This window comes from Penaeus japonicus, unplaced genomic scaffold (genome assembly GCF_977035675.1).
Source record: "Penaeus japonicus unplaced genomic scaffold, GWHDUDI00000001_assembly GWHDUDI00000016, whole genome shotgun sequence".
NCBI classification, from domain to species: domain Eukaryota; kingdom Metazoa; phylum Arthropoda; class Malacostraca; order Decapoda; family Penaeidae; genus Penaeus; species Penaeus japonicus.
The window spans coordinates 22,223,394-22,243,393 of NW_028234418.1; the positions used below are offsets into that span (position 1 = coordinate 22,223,394).

Genomic DNA, 20,000 nt, shown 5'->3' on the forward strand with positions numbered 1-20,000 from the left:
GGAGGACAAAAGGCAACTTTATTTTTTCGTATTTTTATGCTGTCGTGAACGAATACGAAACATATAACCACCTACAATAAAGATAATAAGAAGAGGTAGGGAAGAGGAATGAAACCTGTGCTTGTGACTGTGAGTGCCACAGTGAAAGGCATCCATATTGGCACAGGAACATATTTTAGACACTGGGTATGGATTGAGTCACCTTCCTCTTCTCGTTCTGCCTGCACATCCTTCATCGGTGGTGCTTTAGAGCAAGGGTTCATCAACTTAGTGTGTGCCATCGCTCTATAGAGACAATGCTTGCTAGAGACTGTGGATGGGTGCCATTCAAGGCTCTCTCTCCTGCTGTTGCTAGGAAAAAGTGGTGCCATCTAGGTTTTGGACGTTAAGCTAGCACGATATTACAGTAATTAACCCTCTCTGGACGGGTGGTACAGTACTGTACCACTCATTCAAAAGCCCAGTGGCCGGGCGGCACAGTATTGTGCCAGCCATTTAATTGATTTAGGCCTAATAATTCGAACGCCCCGGCATTGTGACATTCAAAGCTGGAATGCCCCCGTCGTGAGTGGGTTAAAGTAATTATGACTGCAGTAGCCATCATCACTCATTCCTTTTTCATAGCAAAATAAAATAGCAGTGATCCAAAATCCCTGAACGTCATGTACGTCATGACGCCCATCGTCAGGCCAAAGCTCCTACATCATGTATGTCATGACACCCGTATGCAATGGGTTAACTATAGAGTCAATTTGACTGTTCCTGGTCATTTCACCAAGGTATTTCTGAGTGCACAGCCTTAATGCCATGGGCGATCTGTTGGAGAGGCAGTGCTAAGGTGCTATGCACCTAATCACCTGGTGAGATGACCAGACAAAACCATGGTGAGACATTCACATCATCTAACAGGAAAACCAGTGAAGCCATGGCATTCACATCACGTCATGTGGCATTGAAGGGTTTATGCTTAGAAAGGCATATTTTTACAAGTCATGTCTTTTTCTTGTTCCTTTTTCTTCTTTTTAAATATAAGGTTTTTAGTCTGCATTTAATAACTGATTATATATATTGATCATAGCAGTTTTATTGCTTATTACATATGCCAAAAATCAAAGTTGTGTATTCAGTTTGGTTAATTTATTTATTTATTTACTTAATTTGGGATTTGGTTTGTAAGCTCAATTATGAGAAGTTACTGAAAGATTTATTATTTCAGTAGTTTAATGGAACATGGAACATTAATGTTTTGTTTGCAGAAGAAAAGAAGAAACAAATTACCCAGATTCTATATTAACCTATATTAGATGGGTGTTATCCCATATTTGATGGTTCCAATTAAGCCCTATAAGCATGCTTACGGTTAAGTTTTATGAAAATCACTGTACTAATTTCAGAGCTACAGCTTTCCAAAATCAGCCTAAACACTTGTCTGTCCTTGTTTTAATCTATTTGCACTGGAAGACATATGTCATGGGAATATTTCGCTCCCACTGGATGACATCCTGTCTTGTCATGTTCTTTTTCTCTCTCTTTCAAATTATTCTTTTTACATTTTTACATATGTAAATACTTGTTTGAATTGTATTTGTAGAAATATTTTTCTTCACTTGTGAAAATAATGTAAACAGACACAAAAACTTCCTTTTTACGGGTGGGTGAAAAGTGCTCTGAGAGTGCGTGCATTGTTCCGGGAGAGATCTCACACTTGGAGGCTGCATGCGCTTGTTATCTCATCAGCTGGAGTGGCATTAGGCAAATATATGGCCATGTGCTAAACTGTTATAGGAAATACATGTTAGGTATGTCTGTGCTGCTAGGAGCACAGAGAAAATATTTTCTCTGTATGATTTTTGGCCAGTTGCCTGCACAGGCAAAAATGTCCAGTCCTGCCAGCTAGCAAACTGTTGCTGTGAGGAATGGAGACATCAAGCCAGTTCTCTGAAATGTTCACTAAGTCTGATACACCTTTGTCAGTTTTTATGGCTGTGTTCTGGTGTATCAGATTTAAATTCCATTTTATCACTGGCCATGTTTGTGTCTATGTCTTTGTCTGTTTGTGAATGTGTCCTTTCATCCCAAGCTATTATGTAGCCATAGGGAGTCATGTTATATATAATTGAATATGGTGTGTATTATCTGTCACTCTGGGTGCTCCTATATGGGCTAAGGTTGCCAACCTCCTCTTGGAGGCCAACCTTTTCCCTCTGGACATCCGGATCGATTAGATGGCGGCTCAGTTTCTTGCCAAAGTCTTACAGTCCCCGTCGGACTAGCAGCTAAGACAAAAAGTGCAGCGTCGGCTTGCACAGAACCATGAACTCTTTGCCAACAACTCCTGGCTGTCTCATACAGCCAGGGTGTTGATACGCTTTGAGCTCAAGGAGACTCTATTGATCAAGGGCATGGACCTCCCCCACCCTGACTATGCCACAGCCCCGCCGTGGGCAAGATCCTTGATAGAGTATTCTGTCATGAACCTGTCAAGGAGAAAGACTCAGTACTCTCCGTCTCTTTTGAAGGCTGAGGCGGAGAGGAACATTGCAGAAATCACTCCACCAGGTAGTAAAACCTACTTCACGGATGGTTCTGTAGACCCCATTTCCCACACTGCAGGCGCCGGCTTTGCAGCAAGGGACGTAGCACAAGCTATGCGGGTGTCCAACAATGCCTCCTCGCTCCAAGCAGAGGCTGTCGCTATTATGGGAGCCCTAGCCCATGCAGCCCAGACGGACGGGCATGTTGTCATACATACAGACTCTAGGGCCGCCATTGACAGCCTGCAGCAAAGCACGCCCCTTGATAACGTTTACCTTCTGACCACGATTCTCACTATTGCTCAGAGAATCCTGGATCAGGGTAGACGCATTATCATCAACTGGATTCCAAGCCATGTTGGTATTAAAGGGAACGATGTAGCTGATAGGCTAGCGGAGGAAGGCAGGAAAAAACCCTTGAGTAATCTTGTGGTGCATCCTAGCCGAGAACTGCTAAGGCGTAAATTGATGGCTACAGGGCAGGTCGGTGCCCTGCAGCGCCACAGAGAGGAAGCGAGAACCTCCCCCTCGGCCAGCTGGTACTCAGACGCCACAGGCTATGAGTCGCTGATACTCTCTAACAGAATACCAAGGCGAGCCGAAGTCAGTCTTCACAGACTGAGATTAGGCTACCCTTGTGCGTGGCAAATCATACCCACCATTGGGCATGATGAGCGACGTTGCAGCCATTGTGGCGCGCCGGACGCCAATTTAGAGCACTATCTGATGGAATGCGAGCACACTCGCTTCCTCAGGCAGGGCCCAGAGACGACAGCAGCCGGGTTGGTAAGGCGGCTATGCCTATTGCTTTCCCCGTGGCAACTGGAGCGCCTTCAGGCAATCCATCCGCCACGGTAAGCATTCAGTTATGATGATCAGATGAGTCAGCACTTATAGCTGGCAGAGGCCGGGCCGCCTCGTGCATATAGCCTGGGCGAAGGAAAGCCTTCGCAAATCTCTCTGAACTGAACAGTATTATCTGTGTCAGTTTATGTAGGATAATCCATGTGCTCAAGTCCAGATGCTTATTTCCTCTGATGGTTGATGTATTTCAGTGGTAGAGCTTATTATAAGTAATATATTTTGATTGTTATTGTCCTATTATAAGGGCTTGTGCAAGAACAGATTTTCTTAATCAGATGCATTTACAGGAAACATTTTGTGATACTTTCTTTTTTATTTTCAGTGGAATGCACGTGGCAAAAGAGAACGTCTCTGCGAATTGCTCTTTGAGAAATATCAGGTGAGAAGCTTTGAGGCTTTGAATGCTGCCTTTGATAATATAAGAGACAAATTTTGGAGTTTTGCTTTTGGGGGATTCATATGATACAGCCCAGTAATAAGCTGGCCAAATATCATGAAAGTTTCTGGAAGTAAAAATTTGCCTGAATTTACCTTTTTTTTCTTGCATTTGCCACTATTAACCCTCTCTGGCCTAAGCGCTCGAAAGCCCCGGCATTGTGACATTCAAGGCTGGAATGCCCCCGTCGTGAGTGGGTTAATATAGTTTCTTGCAAGAAGCCAAACTATGCACAAAAACAATAAATTGGATAACTGTCTTCAAATCTATCTGGATTTAATCTTTAGTTATTAAAAGGTGGAGGAGAGAAGAAGGTAAAGGAGAAGGAACACAAATAACAACATTAGGTATAGACAAGTATATGGAAGTAGAAGCTGGTCAGGTCTAGTCAAAGGGTTGACTTATAGAAAGAGGGTATAAATAAAAGGGAGTTTGTTTATAAGAGAGCTTTCTGACAGTCTTCGAGCCTGAACACCACCATAAAGAAAGACAATATAGGCTTCTGACCAGTCATTCTGATGACCCACATCTCACTGATGGAAGAAGAGGGCTTTTTTTGATGTGTCCCTTAGATATTCATTGTGTTCTTGTGTTGAGAGACTGGCACCTATCTCACCAAAATATTCACGCATCACAGGTGGAATAAGGATAGGCATAGGTGCTCAGCTTACAAGTAGAGGCACAACAGGGTTGTGACAGAGACTGTTAACCCTTAGTCTTGTTTGCCCCTCTCTTTGTGGACCTGAGCAGGTTCAATCTACCCTATTTGCCCTGATTGGGCCAGGGCTGTCTTCAACTGACAGTTTTTCTCAATGAGACATGTAGTTTCTGCTAATATATCTAGTACTGTTTGGCAAGTTTCCTCGTGCCCCAACCACCAGATAAGCCCCATATCCCCGTACTCTCCTTGTAGGCCCTTTTCTTATTGAGTGAGCCAATCTTAGTTGTAATCCCTGCTTTTTTCTCCTTGTCAGTGAAACCAAATGTGAAATGCTAATTCTGGCAGTGTATGGTATATTTCATTTAGGCTAGCTCCCTGAGTCCTTTCTTCATCCCCATTCCCCCTCCATACACCATACTATTTCGTTTCAAATAAGCATCACTGTATATTATTGTCTTTTTACTAGTTATGCATCTGAATACATTTACATATGTAAGTATATATGTATATATATATATATATATATATATATATATATATATATATATATATATATATATATATATATATACTTTTTTTTTTCCTCTTCAATAAGATTTCCTCAGCTTGAGACAGACTAAGGAGTGGCAGTTAAAGAGCCTTTCTGGGTAGAAATTGTGGTGTCTTTTGCACGTATGCCCCTGAATTCTAAATCAATTTTTTATGTATAGTGTTGGTTTTGGAAGAAATAATTCATGTAAACATATGCAGACTAGAAATTATCAAAAGTAATTTTATTTTCATTTTAGAGAGAGAATTATAAAAGTAACTGAGATAGATAATGCTTGTATTTATATATGATTCCAAGATTCATTGTTTTGATAATGATCGTTCAGTTGCTGATAATTTGAATGATTATTAATGTTATTATTAGATTTCTCCATTGTTTATGCATATCATTCCACCTGTGCTTTTCTAAGATTTTCAGAGCACTCATCGGAATACCGCATTTGAACATTTATGGGCAATGTTCTTTAATTCACTGTTTCATCAACCAGGTCCCAGCCTTCTTCCTGGTTAAATCAGCAGTGTTGGCAGCCTTCGCAAACGGAAGGTCTACTGGTCTAGTGCTTGACTCCGGGGCCACACACACGTCAGCAGTACCAGTCCACGACGGATATGTTCTGCAACATGCCATTGTGAAGTCACCTCTTGGGGGTGATTTTCTGCTCAATCAGGTACTGCATGGGTGTTTGAACTCTTCATATCCTCTCTGCTCCTCTTGTTGCTTCCTCTTGCTTGCTTGCTTGCTTTTTTTTTTCTTCTTCTTTCTTTCTTTCTTTCTTTCTTTCTTTCTTTTTTACTTGATATCTTGTGAATATGATGTGCTGTTTGACTTTATAGCTAAAGGTTTCACAAGCACACACATTTTATATTTGGTATAAACTACAAGTTAGTTCACTTCTAGGAAAAACAGTTGGTAGCACAAGACCAATGCAGCTTTTTACCTTAACCTTTAAGTATAGTAAAGACTAAGCTCTTACTTTGCAAATTAAGAATGTAAAACCCCTTAAAAGTTGCACCTTTAAATTATGGATTCCTGCATCATTCCTTTTTTAATTGGATTTATTATTGTGGATAATTTACTTAATCTTTGAATGTCAAAAGCTGATAATGCTGAAATTCAGTTGATCATTTACTGCAAAAAGTAGATTTTCCCCACATCCTTAGATAGAGTCCCTTTAATTGTGAAGAGTAGATTCATCCCTGCATATTATAGACAGAACGAGATAGGTGAAGTTCTACTCCTTGTGAGCAACAACACAGCTAAACAGATTATTTAGAATAGTGTCTTTTAAGATCTTGCCAATTATCTTGAAATAGAAGTAATCGCAAAAACAATCCTAAGAAGATACAGTATACAGTATTGTATACGATTTTTCTATATGCTTCTGTTATTTTAGATGGGTAAAGCTTAGAAATGAGGAATTGTGGGGAGATTTTATATGTTGATGGGCCATTAGGTGTGTTCATAGGGAAAAATTACTGCTTAGTCAGTTTAGCATAGAGGTATAAGGACTTGTTTTATGTTCCCACTAACTTTTTTTCTCTTCTTTTTCATTTTATGAGTTAAAGATTTCTTACCATAGTCATATTTAGGTAATTATGTTTAGAACTTTGATCATTTGTATAGTAATTGGAATATCTTTTACAAAATACAATATATATTAAACTTTTTCTATTCCACACTTTTGTTTTCTTCTCTTATAGTGGAGTAACTATTTTTCTTCTTACTGTAGGGTGTTCACTTTAGGAACAAAGTTGTGCGGTATAATTTTAACCCTTTGAGTCTAAACCACCTTCAGTGAGGCAACAATCAAAATTCCCCATCTAGCTGCATTGCCTCAATAGAGTATCAGCTTTTTAAAACTGCCAGGCTGTTTTTGTGCTAGCATTTTGGAATGAATAGGATGTAGTGAGAGGAAACAAGTATATTTTTCTGGCATCTTTCTACCAGTCTCAAAGCCAGACACTCTCCCCTATCCTTATACCTACTGACTCCACCTCCCCTCCGACCACAACCTCTCTTTTCTTATAGTCACCTCTTGGCATAAGTGAGCAACTTTATTTTGTTTCTCACTTCATGTTTTAGTTATACTGAATATATGATAAATCCATTTATTACTATGTAGAATATGATGAATATACAGTTTATAGCATTAGTTGGTTTATTTATATGTTTTGCAAGTTTTTCCATTGTCTTTCTTATACAAACATAATTTTTAGAATAAGATGCTACTCCGTTCAGAGACAGTTTTCCATACCAGCACAAGACTCATTTTCTGGTGTGCAAAATCAAGCTCTTCAAATCTAGCAGGAGGAGGAGGACAGGCTAAGGAGTTGCAGTTTTTAGGGGTTGATGAATTCATTATTCTTAAAACAGATAATAACAGATATATCAGTAACCCTTCTTATCTCTCAACCCCACCACAGGCAAACAATTACCTAGTGGAGTCTGGTGTGGAGCTCATCCCATCATACATGATCACAGACAAGCAGGTGGTGAAGGAAGGTGACCGACCCAAGTGGACGAAGAAGAGTAACCTGAGTGAGGTGACCACGACTTGGCACAACTACATGAAACGTGAGGTGGTTAGGGATTTCCAACAGACGATGCTCCACTGCTCAGAGGCGCCGTACGAGGAAGAGGCCGTCAACAGCATCCCCACAGAACCTTACGAGTTTCCTACTGGTTATAACATGGTGAGTGGTTTGTTCTTCTGTAACCCATTCACGCCAGGGTGATTCTGGCTCTGAATGGTCACATAAGTTATCGAACGCATAGGCCTAACGCCTTGGGATTCTCGGGCGCACTAGCCACGAGCCTGTGCTGTCCGCTTGTTTACCCTGAGTGCTGGCCTTGACCAAATATCTCGTAGCCGGAGTCTGACGCAAAAACCACGAAACGTGTCAGCATGTCATCCGGCACAAATGGGTTAAGAAAAAATTCTGTTTTCAGATTTGTTTTTCTTTCATATCTTTTTATCTCTTTATATTTTTTCATTGCATTGAGATTTTGAAAAGATTTTACAAGAGATGACTAAATATATTCATTGGATTTTGCAAACAAAATTTTGCCTGATTATTTTTTTAAGGGCAACCTCAATAAATGAGATGTCGTATCCTACTTAAAAGATTACAAAATAAGCTTTCAGATTATTATAACATAATCCGTCCATACAACATCCTGTGTAAATGTTACTAGATTGATGCATGTTTTGATACGAATGAAACACTTCCAACATTCAAAATTTTAGTTTGTATTAATCATGTATAGATAAACTGTGTCTCTGTTTTTGTGATTGTATGTTGTGGTATTATCAGTTCCATATGCTAATCAATATATTTGTTTACCATATTACTGTGGTTCTTATATATAGATATATATATGTGTGTATCATGATTGTCTATGTGTTAGAGGATTCGATTTTGCTAATTTCAACATGTGGCATTCCATTATTCTATCTATTATACCCTTACAAACAAGACCTTAGGCTAAAATAAAATGGCTTATACATGATTCTGTTTGTATGATCTTGGGATTAGACACTGGTAAAAATGCTTGGGAAACATAATAAAGTAACTAATAATTTGTGAAATCTCTTGTCCTGTGAGATTGTATTGTGTAAGTCCTGTCAGTGTACTGTGTATATATGTATATTATATGTTTATATAGGGAGAGCTATGTTTTGTGGAAATTTTTTGAATAAGCTCAGGAAAATGGAAACTTTCCAGGCATTCTTATTCCTTATGAGAAATTAAAAAAAATGTTTTAGATACAAATTTCATAAGTAAATGGACTAAAATCAATATTAAGTAGACTAACAATATGCCTAGAATTAAAATTAACAATAGTGAAGCATTAAGATTTTGCTGGATATTATGACTTAATGCCAATATGGTATCAGCCCTTGCACCTAAATGCTCCTTCTCTTGCAGGAATATGGCACTGAGCGCTACAGGATCACAGAGAGCCTGTTTGACCCCAGCTACATCAAGGGTGTGGGCTCAACAATGCTGGGAATGTCACATGTCGTCTCCACCAGTATAGGCCTGTGCGACATCGACCTCCGGCCCAGTCTTTACTCTGGGGTCATCGTCACAGGTGGGAACTCCCTTCTGAATGGCTTCGTAGAGCGCCTCAACCGTGATCTGTCCAGCCGAACACCACCCAACATGAGATTCAAACTGATCTCAGCTACAGGCTCTACAGAGAGGAGATTCGGCTCATGGATCGGAGGCTCCATCCTGGCCTCTCTGGGCTCCTTCCAGCAGATGTGGGTGAGCAAACAGGAGTACGAGGAGTCAGGCAAGTCACAAGTGGACAGAAAGTGTCCATAAAAAAAAATGTGACACAAGAGTAAAGACAACCAATTTTTTTTTTCTGTCTTTTTTTTACTGACTGAGGTGAAAGTGAATGAATGTGTATGTGAAATCTCTTAAAACTACGTTAGAACTCCATAGGACTTTTTATTCATGTATTGATGTGGCTGAAATACAAAGTACAACAGAGAACATTAATATTATTAGTATTATCTTAAAAGTATTTTGGATTATGAAAAAGTAGCAGATTGACTGTTTTGTTAATTTTAGTGTGCTTTATGTATATTTTTTTATTTTTGAGTCAATTACATCATTGAGTTATGCCTTTGTATTTAAGCGCGGTAAATATAAGAAAATTAGAGATGTGATTGTTTCACTAACCTGTATAGTAAGTATATCCAACTGATATTATTATATTTTCTTGTGGAAGATGTATTACATGGTACACTAGCTAGTTAACTAAGAAATCAGCTGGTCATTATATTGGTGACTTAAAAAAAACGAGCAAAAATATTGATGCTCTTATTATAAGTTCTCTTGTTTAACTATACAAGAATTATGTGTACTTATATCTGATTTATTTTAGATTATTTGCTAAAATGATTTCTTTGTAAACAACTGGTTTGCAGAGTTGTAAAGTATTGCCAGTGCTTTTAGACCTCAAAATTGTAGTCCACTTGCAAAGTATTTACTATAGGGCTCCAAAACTGGTTGTGCCCTCTAGCAATACGAGTAAAAATATAGTGGAAATTAATAAAGTTGATAGATAAAGGCAAAACTTACTACTGCTATACACATTTTTTTGGTTTTGTCAAAATAAATGTAAATAAATATACAAAAACATCTTATGACCCTGTAGAATAGGGTGGGTGAAATTCACTGATAGATTCAGCATGGCCTTGTGCCTTAAGAAATCTCTTGTGAAATATGGAAATATCCACAGACACATTATAACCATAGTTGCTCAAAAAGATTAGTAAAAGCAATAGGCTAATGATTTGAGAATTCGTATATATAGACACATCCAGTCAGATTCCATTTTAGGTTTCAGCCTAAGTTATACACCCCTTGGTATTAGAGGCGATACAGCATTTTGAATTGTGCACATGTTCTAGGTCATTCTTTTTTCCAAGTATTTTGATGGGACCAGAATCCCATCAGTAAAGAATGTTTGCTGGATAGTGTTACTACAGATGTTATCCTATTAGAAATCATCACTCGGATAATCATTAGGAAAGGTGAAAGGAAACTGAGCAAGATATACTTATATATATTATTTTCCCATTTGTCTGTGATTCTAATTGCCTCAATATTTATGAACTGTACAGATTGTCTATTACTGTGTTTCTCATACACTGGATAATTAAGTTTCCTTTTATACCATTATTTTTTTCTTTGGAAACTGCTTGTTACTGAAAATTTGCTTTCATCATTTACGCTAATTTCTCAAAGGCCGAGACAAACTTGTACATTGCAAACTTGATATCTGGATGATAATACAGATTCTTTAAGAGATATGAGTTGTCATTTAACACTATATCTATATTTTCAGAATCATCTTCACAATTTAAATATCCAATAACCAGTATAGGGAATAGAAAAAAATAAGTGATTTGGGCAACATTTCAAAATATGTTTATTTATATACATTACAACAACAGTAAACTATCAAATCAACTTTTAATAAGATATATATACAAAGCCCTGAGACCAAGGCAAACACAGGAATGACTTGAGAACATAGTTAGGGTAGTAATTTCAGTCTTTATATATTGGTTTTGGGTTGTGTTATATATAGATTTTTTTCTTTTGCTAAATGTGGTTAGATAATTTTGAGGATGAATCTGGAAGTCATTCATGTTCTTAAAAAAAGGTTATACAAACAAAAACAACATTAATTTTCATTCACGTGTCAAAACCTCTAAAGAAACAAGCTGAAAATCTTAGTTCTGGGCCTAAAATAAAATGCATTCACAGCCCAAGTATATGTAAAATGACCTCTATTGCACCAGAGGACCTATAACAAGCTAATTTATAAAGTTTGTATGTTATACTTATGTCCTTTATGATAGTGGATTAACATCAGGGATACTTAATTTGCTATGCCAAAGAACAATATATTTTGGGTGTGAGTTTAGCATGTTACCGTAATGTCACGAGTATATGTCAAGTTACTGAAAATAAGCATCTTAAATCAAGATTCATATGTAAAAGAACTTGGAAAGCCAAACATATTAATTTCATAAAACTATACAGTATATAGCATACTTAAACATAATATATACATATTTAAATACAAGGTCTTTGGTAAAGAAAATGACTTATTTATACGTAGTTACGAAAATCACATAAACGCAGTCTTGTAATTATTTAATTTTTAACTGCCTGTTCAAGTAATCAGAATTAGTGTTGAAGATGCAAGCTGTGATTCTAATATTTCTGAAACAAAATTCAGAAACAGAATCATATTAGTATTCTGAACATTACCAAAAAAATAATCACTAGACTGTCTAAATATTATTATAAAATTTGACATGACAACTCATCACTTTGAATTGTCATTCTCCTGTGAAAATTACTAAAAATTTACTGTGACGACTAATACATTTTTTATATGAAATTGGATAAGAAACTAAGAAATGCTGTAAGCTAAAGGCCTTTGGTAAGTCAAGGCCTTTGCTTTAGTTACAAATTATTCTCAACAGCACTGTGCTAATCTGATCTGTTTGAATCGGTTTTAGAAATTATTTACAATATTGCCTAAAAAAGGCAATAATCTTATACAACTTTAACCTCATAAACAACTATTTATCTTCAGTATTGCTTTCCAATTCATGTCTTGTGGCAGTGGCGATTGTATAAAAAAAAAAACTGGTATAAACTGCATTATTTTTACAATATCAGCTTCTTATCAAAATTGGTATTTTAAATGCGTGGAATATGTTGAATGCAAGCCATGGGTTACAAGTCAAATGTCAAATATAAAAATAACAAATATACTATGTTGGGATGGAAGACATTTCGCAAGTCTGTTAAGCAGGTACCATATGCAGTCATCATATTTCTACGTACATACACATATACACATATTTATATTTTAACAACTGTAAGAAAAACAATCAATGACTAGCGATTTGCTTCACTCCCATTGGCAGGCGACTCTAACATTATGACGTAATTTTCCACTAAGGAGGCGTTGTCTATTCCGGAAGGCACAGACTCTTTTCTAGCATTAACCAAATTCGGTTTTCTCTCCGTGGAGCAAAAGTTCTCGAATGTCCAAGACGTGGTTGGATTTCTTTGGTTCTGCTTGGCCGCACCCGACCTGAAGGAGCTCCTCAGACTACTGAGCCCTTCCTCGAGGCACTCTTCGTTTCTAGGTCCTCCTCGACGACATCTTCCGAGGAGCCAGATGACCATGCTGCACAGGGTGAGAACGAGTAGCATGCCGATGCCCACGCCGGCGCACCAGATCAGGATTTCCGATACACGGTCGGTGGCGTCATCGGTCTGAATCTCCTTGGCTGAGACTTCGGGTAGGACGGCCTCCTCCCGTTGCGCGAGGTCGGTGCTCGTGCGTGTGTTCACTATTTCGTAGGTCCTTTCCTGCAGGATCTGGCTTATGTACTCGTCTTTCTCCTCCGTGGACACATTTTGATGGTTTTTCAGCAGCTCTACGTGTCTGTGTACGAGGTTCGCGTCCTCGGCGTCATGAGCATCTGTAGGATCCGTACTCATATCAGTGGACCAATCTGTGTCTTCTGTAGAACTCCGGATTCGAATTCCAGCAGCTGAAGTGATTCGATCTGTTTCTTCTGTAGAAGGCTCCCAGATTCGAACTTCGGCGGGAGCGGTGTGGGTCAACATAGTCACGTCTGTTGTGGGCAAATAAGGGTGTTCCGCTTCAGCAATTGTCTCCGTATGTTCATCTGCCTCGGTTGAAGACTTGGTAAACCTGACAGGCGTAGCAAGACTTCTTAGAACTGGGTTTCCTTGGCTATCAATCAATTCAACCTGTAAGAGTAGAAGGATAGACGATTAGAAACGAGATTGAAATGTAAAGGATAATCCAATAGATCTCTGGACAGTATAGACTGTTACATTTCACATTCGCAGTACAAAATGAAATAAAGAAAAAACATGATAACTACCTGAACGTAATATCCTTGTCCAGGCCATAGAGAGAGTTCGCTCGTGACCTGGTCTGTGAGAAGGTGACCTGAGACCGAGCCAGATTCCTCAACCCAAGACACAAGGTACTCAACACCTCCTGAACCGCGAGGACTCCATCCTACGGAGACCTCAGCTAAAGGACCCGGGTGGACCTCAAGGACTTCTATGGTCCATGTAGGATCCAGCTGCAAGAGATGGGGTGTTATGAGAGACGTTATGAAAAAAAATCAATATTTTTGTTCTCTTTCTACAGTATTTTTTTCTTCTGGAGAATGATTACATCCAGTCATTCAAAATCATTAGCACTTCTAAGTAAAGTAGAAAAGAAGATTCCTTCATTTCTCAGTATTTCCTTTACTTGTGCAACAAAACCAAGTAGCCAAGTCTCAAATCAAGCTGAAATCAAGAAGATAAGAGGAAAAAAACGCACCGAAACGATTTCCGTCGCCTGGTTGGGATACTCGTGCGAGTACGCTGTAGAAGCATCCGACAGGAATTCCCTTGTAGCTCCGTGAGTCTCCGGCACCTCCTCATACCGGCCGTTTGGACGGGAATCACTGTGGCCAACGATGTCCCTGTTAGGTAGGGCCAAAGGGGGCTCTGCGCGGAAGGCCTCCATCTGTTGGGGGGGGAAGTTTTTTTTTACTCGTATATCGTATTATTTTTATTTTTCTCGTCAACCAATGCGGTTTGTCGGAAAAGTGTTTTGCTTGCAAATTTAATATACATAATACCACAAAATGTTATTTCCATCCATTTCATATTCTCCTCTCGGAAACATGCAGAAAAGAAAAGAAAAGAAAAAAAAGCACAAACACAATCACACCATTAGCCTTACATTGTAAGTGTAAGCCTGTCCTCTCCTCCCTTGACTCGCCATCTCGACCTGCCCCTCCGACGCCGCCACGAGCCCCTCCTGCGTCACGGCCAACAGCCTCAGCCTCGCCTTCGGGGCCTCCGGCTCCTCCGGAAGGGTGGCCTCCGTCCCCGAAGTCTGCAGGAATGCCGTGTTAGTTTGCAATTTCGCTTTGGGAGAGTCTGTGCATTTATTTTATTGTGGATTTACATTCTTATTCATATAACATAATGGCGATGATGATAATAATGATAGTGATTAACCATTATCATTATCAATATTATAGTTATAGTTATAGTTATGATAATTATAATCATTATCATAATTATAATCATTATTGGTTTTGTAATATTACCACTGGTATATTAGAGGACTGCCTGTTCTTGTGGTGTCATTCAACAGAGAATTGGTCTGTTCGCCTTTTTATTACAATTGAAATGCTTACTCCTAATGTATTAGATACAGCGGACACATATAGACAGCATTAAATATTGGAAGAGGCTATTCCTTTACATGTCGTTGGGTAAATGTAAAATAAATAATTCTTTTTTACATGTACATAAAACAACAAAGTAGAGAAACAAAAGAATTAAAAATGCAAATATCATTACTTCTAGGAAAAAGAAGTCATTAAAAAAACAATAAATCAGTAACAAAAGAGAGTAAAAAGAACCACATCCTCACCTGCAATATTTCCCGCCAACCGCTGCCACTGTCCTTCAACAGGACGTACATGACGTCATCTCCCGGGGTGGGGGCGCCGCTCCCGGACCAATCAGGAGACGCCCACGTAACCTGACTCCGCCCACTGACTCTCGGGGCCGGTAGATAGGCAGGAAGGGGCACGGGGGGCGTGTCCGAGGGAGGCACGGGAACGCCCCTTTTGTGAGGCGGACCGTCCAAGTAGAACCCGCAGGCGATCTGACACCCTGGGAACTGTGAAGAGATTGATGTGAGTGAGATGCTCTTATTAAGGGCTATTAAGTGCATATAGAGAGAGCGCTTGCTTGTGTAAAAATGAGTAATGGGCGTCGGAAAAAAGGCTCATTAAATATATACTACACTTAGTCCAGGAAAATTATACGTTTCGGGTCGAAATATGAACCATCATCAGGTTTACAAGAAGAAAGGTTCAGTCTAGAACATTATGATTTTTATCAAATCAATCAACTACGGTAGATTTAATACTTTTTACTTACACTAAAAAAAATTCTTTCATATCAATCACATATGTACAACTAAAAGATGACTGTGTGTGTATAATAAATTTATACACACATGTACAATTAGTATAAATAAACATACATATGAATGTATATATACTGCCAAATGTAAACAAAACAAAAATATCATTCAGTGTTTCTTCTAGCCACTTATGTATACACGATTGCAATATATTACATCAAAGATCTTCAGATATTTTTTTCTTATGCCTCTAAAACTGAAATTTCAATAAATACAATCAAATACCATAACAAAGGACCCTTCCAAGGCATTCATGAATTTGGTAATGACATAATGCAAAATCAAAGGGATCCAATCCTACTTCACATTAAAGATAAAGAAAGAAAGAAAACACAAGATGAAGTGTGTGTGTGTGGGTGTGGGTGTGTGTGTGTGTACATATACATATACATTTTTTTTTTTTTTGTCTTTATATTTTTATTTTTATATTTTCATTTTTATATTCATATTGATATATTCATATTGATATTTATATCTATATCTATATCTATATATTTATATCTATATTTATATTCATATTTATATCTATATCTATATTTATATACTTATATACTTTATATATATATATATATATATATATATATATATATATATATATATATATATATAAGTACATAAGTATATAAGTATATAAATATAGATATAGATATAGATATAAATATGAATATGAATATAGATATACATATATATATATATAGATATAGATATAGATATAGATATAGATATAGATATAGATATAAATATAAATATAAATATGAATATATTAATATGAATATAAAAATAAAAATATGAAGACAAAAAAAAATGTATATGTATATGTACACACACACACACACACACACACACATACACACACACACACACACACACACACACACACACACACACATATATATATATATATATATATATATATATATATATATATATATATATATATATATATATATATATAAATAGATAGATATAGATATAGATATGTATATAAATAAATATATAAATAAGTATATAAATATATAGATATATATTTATTCATATATTTATATACTTATTTATATATTTATATATATTTATATATTTATGTATTTATGTATATTTATATATTATATACTTATTTATATACATATCTATAGAACACACACACACACACACACACACACACACACACACACACACACACACACACACACACACACACACACACACACACACACACACACACACACACACACATATATATATTATATATATTATATACTTATATATATATATATATATATATATATATATATATATATATATATATATATATATGTGTGTGTGTGTGTGTGTGTGTGTGTGTGTGTGTGTGTGTGTGTGTGTAGTTATATAGTTATATATATAGTTATATATTTATTCATATATTTATATATTTATATATTTATATACATTTATATATTTATTTTTATACATATTTATACATTCATACACCTGTATATTTATTTATTTACTTATTTATTTATCTATTCATTTACTTACACACATACACATACACACACACACACAAAGAGTAAACAGTTTGTATGTACCTAAGTATACATACATAGATAGATGGACAAATATGAATGGATAAGCCAACCTCCTAAAGAGAGATACAGTTTTTTCAGCGTTTGCAACACTGATCACGCGCACACAAACCCCGGCCGATTTCGTCATCCACGGACAGCATTGCGAAGAGGATAAGCATAGGCTGACAGCATGCATGATGTCTGGCTTGTCCACCAGATTGAAAAGAATGGTATAATTTTTCCCCTTTATTTCTTTGTCTGTTGTTTCCTTTCGTCTCTTTTTTTCCTTATTTTTACTTCTTTCTTTACTTATTTTCTTCTTAGTCCTGCGTTCTCTCCCTCTATCCCCCTCTCTATTTTCGCTTTCTCTGTCTCCATCTCCCGTTCCTCCTTACCCTACTCCTCCCCTTCTCCCTCTCCCTCGTCTTCTTCTCCCTCTTCGTCTCTCTCTCCTTCTCACTCTCCTTTTAGTCTCATCTATTCCCCTCAGCTTCCTGTCCCTGTCCCTCACCCTCACCCTCACCCTCACCCTCACCCTCACTCTCATTCTCACTCCCACCTTCCCCCCCCCCCCCCCCCCCCCCCCCCCCCCCCCCCCCCCCCCCTCCCCCTCCCCCCCCCCCTCCCCCTCCCCCCCCCCCTCCCCCACCCCCCTCGCCCTCGCCCTCGCCCCTCCCCCATCCCTGCATCTACCGACCTTTTCATCCTTCTCCTCATTAGAATCCTCCAAAATGAATCCACACACGAAAGCAACATGCAACAGACGCAACACAAACGATGTATATAAACAGACTTCCATTATTTAATCTTACACTGAATCTCTTCTATTTGGCCCTTCTTCTTAATCCCAGCATGCAAGGAGTCCTATTAACAAAAGTTTAAACATTATAGTAACTTAATCTTTGTTTCATTTATCTTTATATCATTCTTTCTCTTATATATCTATGTTTTAAAGAGTATACAGCATATATATACACACACACACACACACATACACACACACACACACACACACACACACACACACACACACACACACACACACACACACACACACACACACACACACACACACACACACACATATATATATATATATATATATATATATATATATATATATATATATATATATATATATATATATATATATGCCAGGAGTCTCAACGTGCCTAGCATACGCCATGACACAAAGGTCCCAACGGACGACAGACGAGAGAAAAGGAAACACACGCAGTGGAATGAAAACTCCCAGAGCCATTCATTCTACTTGGGGTTCCTGGGCAGGTAACATAAATGTAAGGAATGTTGTGCGTGCAGCTAACATCCCTGGCGTACGTACACAGACGGTGTGATCTTTGCACATCGTGGTCCAGGCGTCCATCTGGTGGCGAAGGATGCCACAGGAGTTCCAGCACTGTAAAGAGAAATAAAGTGCTATGTATTAATAATTGTACGTTGATTTAAATATCCACAAATATCTTCAGACACAATTTTACCTATAGATACATACAGCTTATGTTACACAACGATGAATAAACAAGTTTACATTTAAAAAAATGTATGCACACAAAGATATACAGATAATTCTAATTGAAAGAAAAAAAAAAAATATATATATATATAGCATACAAATGTCCCGTTGAGTATTTTAAATGAGGAATTTCTGTTACTAGATCGAATTACTTGTCGTGTTATTTGGCATTTTGTTCGTTCTCACATTCTCTCCTCTTTTCTCTCTCTCTCTCTCTCGCTCATTATCCTTTCCCCTCCCCTTCCACTGCTTTTACTTTTTTCTGTTGCTCGTTCTCTTTTTCCTCCCTCTTTCATCCATCTCTCCCCCTCCTCCTTCTCTTCCTCCTCCGCCTCTTCTTCTATATCCTCACAAGCACAAAGACCATCCCTTCCTATCGTTGATTTTTTCTAAACCAATTTCTTTTCAAACTTTCAACCCTCGCAGCAATTCAAAAAATGGCGCCACTTGTTTCAAACCCCTGCGATCGCGAGCGGACAAAACAATCGCTAATCGCTAGTCCAGGCTTAATGGGTCGTAGAACGGAGATGACGACGGGGAGAAAATCCTTTCTTATAGACGACGTAAACCCCTTTTATCGGATTACGTACCTTTGGGAGAGGGAAAAGGGGTGGGGACGGGGGGGGGGGAGAGAAGGGGTTACGACGAAGGCGTTTCAAGAAGTGATGTTGCGGCTGATCGGGTTTCGCGCGCGTGCTTTTATTACTGGGGAATGTTCATGTTTATGCATAGATGTAAGTAATGGGTAGCATTTGGTGAGAGAGAGAGAGAGAGAGAGAGAGAGAGAGAGAGAGAGAGAGAGAGAGAGAGAGAGAGAGAGAGAGAGAGAGAGAGAGAGAGAGAGAGAGAGAGAGAAAGAGAACAAGAAAAAAGAGAGAGCGAGAGAGAGACCGATAGGGAGAGACCGAAAGAAAAGGAGAAGGAGAGAGAGGAAGAGCGAGCGAGAGATCGGCCACCGCACCTGCGCAACGGAGCTGTCCCGCCGAGATGCTTCGTTCACAGGACTTGCCAAACAAACCTATGCATCACCACTCCTTCGGAACCCGCTCCACTCCCCCCTCATCCCCCTCCTCCTTCTCTCCTCTCCTCTCCTCTCCTTTTCTCTCTCTCTCGTTCTCTCTCTCGTTCTCTCTCTCATTCTCTCTCTCGTTTTCTCTCTCGTTTTCTCTCTCGTTTTCTCTCTCGTTTTCTCTCTCGTTTTCTCTCTCGTTTTCTCTCTCGTTTTCTCTCTCGTTTTCTTTCTCGTTTTCTCTCTCATTCTCTCTCTCATTCTCTCTCTCATTCTCT

The 20,000-nt window shown here is 38.3% G+C and overlaps 2 protein-coding genes across 2 annotated transcripts in view; one reads left to right on the forward strand and one right to left on the reverse strand.

Annotated features, from left to right (window-relative positions):
• The window catches only part of Bap55 (Brahma associated protein 55kD), a 15,126-nt gene extending 5,405 nt beyond the window's left edge, over positions 1 to 9,721 (forward strand). Inside the window, exons 4-7 of the mRNA XM_043011220.2 lie at positions 3,721 to 3,777; positions 5,533 to 5,712; positions 7,469 to 7,738; positions 8,975 to 9,721. Coding sequence (XP_042867154.1) covers positions 3,721 to 3,777; positions 5,533 to 5,712; positions 7,469 to 7,738; positions 8,975 to 9,376 — 909 coding nt within the window. The 3' untranslated portion in view covers positions 9,377 to 9,721. The remainder of the gene's footprint in view (positions 1 to 3,720; positions 3,778 to 5,532; positions 5,713 to 7,468; positions 7,739 to 8,974) is intronic.
• Positions 9,722 to 10,967: 1,246 nt separating this feature from the next.
• LOC122249983 (uncharacterized) overlaps positions 10,968 to 20,000 on the reverse strand; it is a 136,182-nt gene continuing 127,149 nt past the window's right edge. The window contains exons 3-8 of the mRNA XM_043011219.2: positions 18,522 to 18,596; positions 15,072 to 15,323; positions 14,370 to 14,525; positions 13,962 to 14,150; positions 13,510 to 13,716; positions 10,968 to 13,372 (exon numbers count right to left, since the gene is read on the reverse strand). Of these exons, the coding sequence (XP_042867153.2) occupies positions 12,485 to 13,372; positions 13,510 to 13,716; positions 13,962 to 14,150; positions 14,370 to 14,525; positions 15,072 to 15,323; positions 18,522 to 18,596 (1,767 nt within the window). The 3' untranslated portion in view covers positions 10,968 to 12,484. The remainder of the gene's footprint in view (positions 13,373 to 13,509; positions 13,717 to 13,961; positions 14,151 to 14,369; positions 14,526 to 15,071; positions 15,324 to 18,521; positions 18,597 to 20,000) is intronic.